Genomic DNA, 3,773 nt, shown 5'->3' with positions numbered 1-3,773 from the left:
TTGTGTAACCTTACTACGTATATGGAATAACCGTTTTATAAAAGCAATAATCCCCATGAAGCCGTGGTTTACAGTGAATTTATAACAGCTAAGGGAGTTTTAGGCACGATGCGAACGCCCCTTATCTGTTATAAATTCACTGCAAACCACGGCTTCACGGGGATTATTGCTTTTATAATAAATGTTAATAATTTATAGAATGTGTAGATACACATAGTGAAAATTAATTTTTGAAATTAGTTTCCAGAAAAATAACCAGAAGTTTATAGAATATATAAACAATTATGTAAATGAAATAAATTAATATATTAAGTATTAGTAAGTATTAAAAATGTGTATAGTGCGTATATGCACACTATAATAAATATAGGGGAAAATAATTAATTCTTGAAATAATTATCCAGAAAAATAACCAAATATTTATGGAATTAATATATAAAAGTTTATATAAAAATGTATATAATTAATTAAAAACAATATATAAGTATTTAAAAAGTTTATAATTTATGGCGTGCATATATGTATAGACCCTATAATAAATACAGTGGAAAATAATTAATGCTTGAAATTAATTTCTAGAAAAATAACCAAATATTTATGTAATTAATATATAAAAAATATATGTGAAAATATAATATAATATAATATAATATACGCTTGACTTTTGGACATTTCTTTGTGAGTTTCACGCTACTGTGTTACCTTGTGAAGAGAATATCAGCTTCATATTTCAGATTATGATATATGTCATTGATGTTGTCCTCTGGAGACATTTCTTGACCTTCACTGCAATGAAACAGACAGATTAATCTAAAAATAAATCTGTAGCTTTCTTAAACCAACATCATTTTTTTCAAAAGAATAATAATTTAATCTACATTCATTTTATACATCAATAATAAAAAAAAATTCTTTAGAAGAGATTCTCATCGGTTCAAAGGTCACGACCTCACCTGGAGACCCTCAGAGTGATCTGGACGTAGTTCAAGAAGACAGATCTGCTGAACTCAAACTCCAGTCGGAAAAACACCTGGATGAATAAAACAAAATGTGAAGCCAAACGAAACACAAAACGCAACTAAAGGATGTACTGTCGTCTAATTGGCGGTACTGTGATTAATTGCAATTGCTGCTTTGTACCGGATCTGAACAGAAGGTGCAATGAATTGTGAAGTGAGTGGAATGCAAGTAGTCAAAGGAAGAGTCTGGAGCGACGCCAGCCCAGCGAGAGCACAGGAAACCACACAGAAACACCAACTCATCACAGAATGTACCTGTAAACTCTCTGAGGAACAATCCCACTGAGAGACAGACTGATCGAACACGCATGGTGCACGAGAATCAGAAACTTTGCATATGAAGAGAATTAAGGGATTTTGCATGATGAGTTTTTCCGTTCTGTGGCTTCAGTCGATGTCAGGAGGATTACGGACATCTTTTTAACAACCTCTGGCTTCTGTTTTGTCACAGATCGACTCCAACATTCTCTAAAACTGGAACATGTGACATGTATTTTTCCAAGCAATCAGGCAGCAGCATTTTTTTGACCGCATCTTCACGAACTAAAAAGTACCCAAATGAACCCATGCACGTCTTTGGAAATGCTACAATGGAAATAAAACGGCATCAGTGGCAATACCATGTTTTTGGGGATTTATCTTATAAATATCATGCCATATGCATATTGTAATTGAATAGCACAGTATATAACATTGCCATCTGATACCTTCACTAAACCACCACTTGAATGATCAGTAATATTCAGACTAGTCAGTTGTTGCAGGTCTGAGGCGTCTCACCTGAGCAAAGGACCTCATGAACGGCACGCTGATGTTGCAGGTTCGGTAGAGGCTCATATCATCAGAGTTTGGACACTCGATTGCAATGTCTGAAGGTGCCTGAAAAACAAGCACATTTTCGATTTCAGACCAATGCATTTCTGCGGAGAAAAGCCCACAAATGAAGATCATTACAAAGACATTATGGAGTAAATCACTGAATGGATGAAGACATATTTCATTCATAATTACCCTTAAATGTTTAGGAATTTAAATGGTCAGTGTTTTGTGTTATGAGCACCTATTAGTTTGTGATTACGGAGTTTATTTAGGACAATATTTGGTCGAGATACAACTATTTGAAAATCTGGAATCTGAGGGTGCAAAAAAATCAAAATATTGAGGAAATCGCCTTTAAAGTTGTCCAAATTAAGTTCTTAGCAATGCATATTACTAATCAAAAATTAAGTTTTGATATATTTACAGTAGGACATTTACTAAATATCTTCATGGAACATGATCTTTACTTAATATCCTAATGATCTTTGGCATAAAAGAAAAATCGATAATTTTGACCCATACAATGTTTGTTTTTGGCTATTGCAAAAAATATCCCCCAGCGACTTAACACTGCTTTTGTGCTCCAGGTTCATATATGTGTTGCTCAGTCACTTATCAATGAGATTAGGATGCTGCCTATGAAGTCACTGAGGTAGTTCACTAGGCTTTGGACCAGATCCACACACACTGACTCATAGTTTCCCTTCCACTCTTGGCCTCTTTATCAGCGACCCCTTCCACCTCACGTTTGAATTCCTTCTTTAATGCTCTAAACCCTCATAAATACAGGTTAGACCTGGGCTGAGACTCAGATCAGGGTGTTTTTCCAGAAAACAAACCTTCAGCACCAGACTGGAGAACTGGAGGTTTGGAGAATGCGTGATGTGTAGGATCGTGCCGTACGCATTTTCTCCCCGGTTCTCTAAACGCGCCTCCACCAGCACTTTCCTCCGGCTGGCCTCCACCAGACGCTCGCTGCTCGTTCTCTGATGGACACATGGCGGCCACGAGGAGCGCTCGCGTCGCCCGCAGAACTGCCTGAAAGAGACAGACATAACAGGGTTTCTGAAGGTTTCATCAAGGTACTTGTTTAAGACCTTTTTAAGGAATAAACTGAGGGGAACACAATATGTTCTCAAAATGTAAATGCATAGAGAGTAGACAATGAGTCATATTAGTAACACTTTAAAGTTTGAAAATACAACTTCCAACAGATCTGCATTACTTTTTAATTCTTTTTACAAAAAAATGTAATAAAATACTGTAGTTTTTAACTTGAATAGCTCGGCTCCCAACCACTAGAATATGGGGGGAATCTGTTCACGATGCAAACAAGTGATGTTCTTCATCTTGTTTTTCGACGCAAATGTCTAAAGATTCTTAAATGAAGACATAAGAAGTCTTGTTTTCTGAGAAATGGATCAAAGATTAAGTGAGTTTATGATTAAATAAGAACAAAATATCTGCTAACGGGTTCAGAAAATTGTACCTAATTCATAGCAAAGTTTTTCAAACCCCACTGACAGATTGTTTTCATCTTTTAAGCATAAACTCCATTAGTTGTGTTCAATTATTCAGAAAACATGACTTCATTTTGCATCTATCTTGATTAAAGGATGCTTAGATATTTATACTGGAAAACAAGTCAAAAATACTGAGTAAGAAAATCCATGACTACACTGCAAACAAGTCTTGTTTTCCATTGCAAACATCAAAACATTCTGAAATCATGATACATTTACTTTTTCAGAAAACAAGACACAATATCTTGTCATTTTGCTTCTCAAGTAAATGCATCTTGATTCAAGAATATTTAGACATTTATACTATATAAAACAAGACCAAAATACTAAGTAAGAAAATCCTTTTTGCAGTGTATGAATTTAAGACTTCATACCCAATTTAAGACCTTTTAATGTATGAATTATGACTTTT

At 34.9% G+C, this 3,773-nt stretch overlaps 1 protein-coding gene across 1 annotated transcript in view; it reads right to left on the bottom strand.

Moving 5' to 3' along the window:
• itga11b (integrin, alpha 11b) overlaps positions 1-3,773 on the bottom strand; it is a 47,667-nt gene that overhangs the window by 9,337 nt on the left and 34,557 nt on the right. Inside the window, exons 22-23 of the mRNA XM_016230764.1 lie at positions 954-1,030; positions 703-786 (exon numbers count right to left, since the gene is read on the bottom strand). Coding sequence (XP_016086250.1) covers positions 703-786; positions 954-1,030 — 161 coding nt within the window. The remainder of the gene's footprint in view (positions 1-702; positions 787-953; positions 1,031-3,773) is intronic.

The sequence above is a fragment of the Sinocyclocheilus grahami genome, unplaced genomic scaffold (genome assembly GCF_001515645.1).
Source record: "Sinocyclocheilus grahami isolate Dianchi unplaced genomic scaffold, SAMN03320097.WGS_v1.1 scaffold377.1, whole genome shotgun sequence".
In the NCBI taxonomy this organism is placed as follows: Eukaryota; Metazoa; Chordata; class Actinopteri; order Cypriniformes; family Cyprinidae; genus Sinocyclocheilus; species Sinocyclocheilus grahami.
Note: the sequence above shows the minus strand (reverse complement) of the source record. Positions and strands in the feature narration are given on the sequence as shown.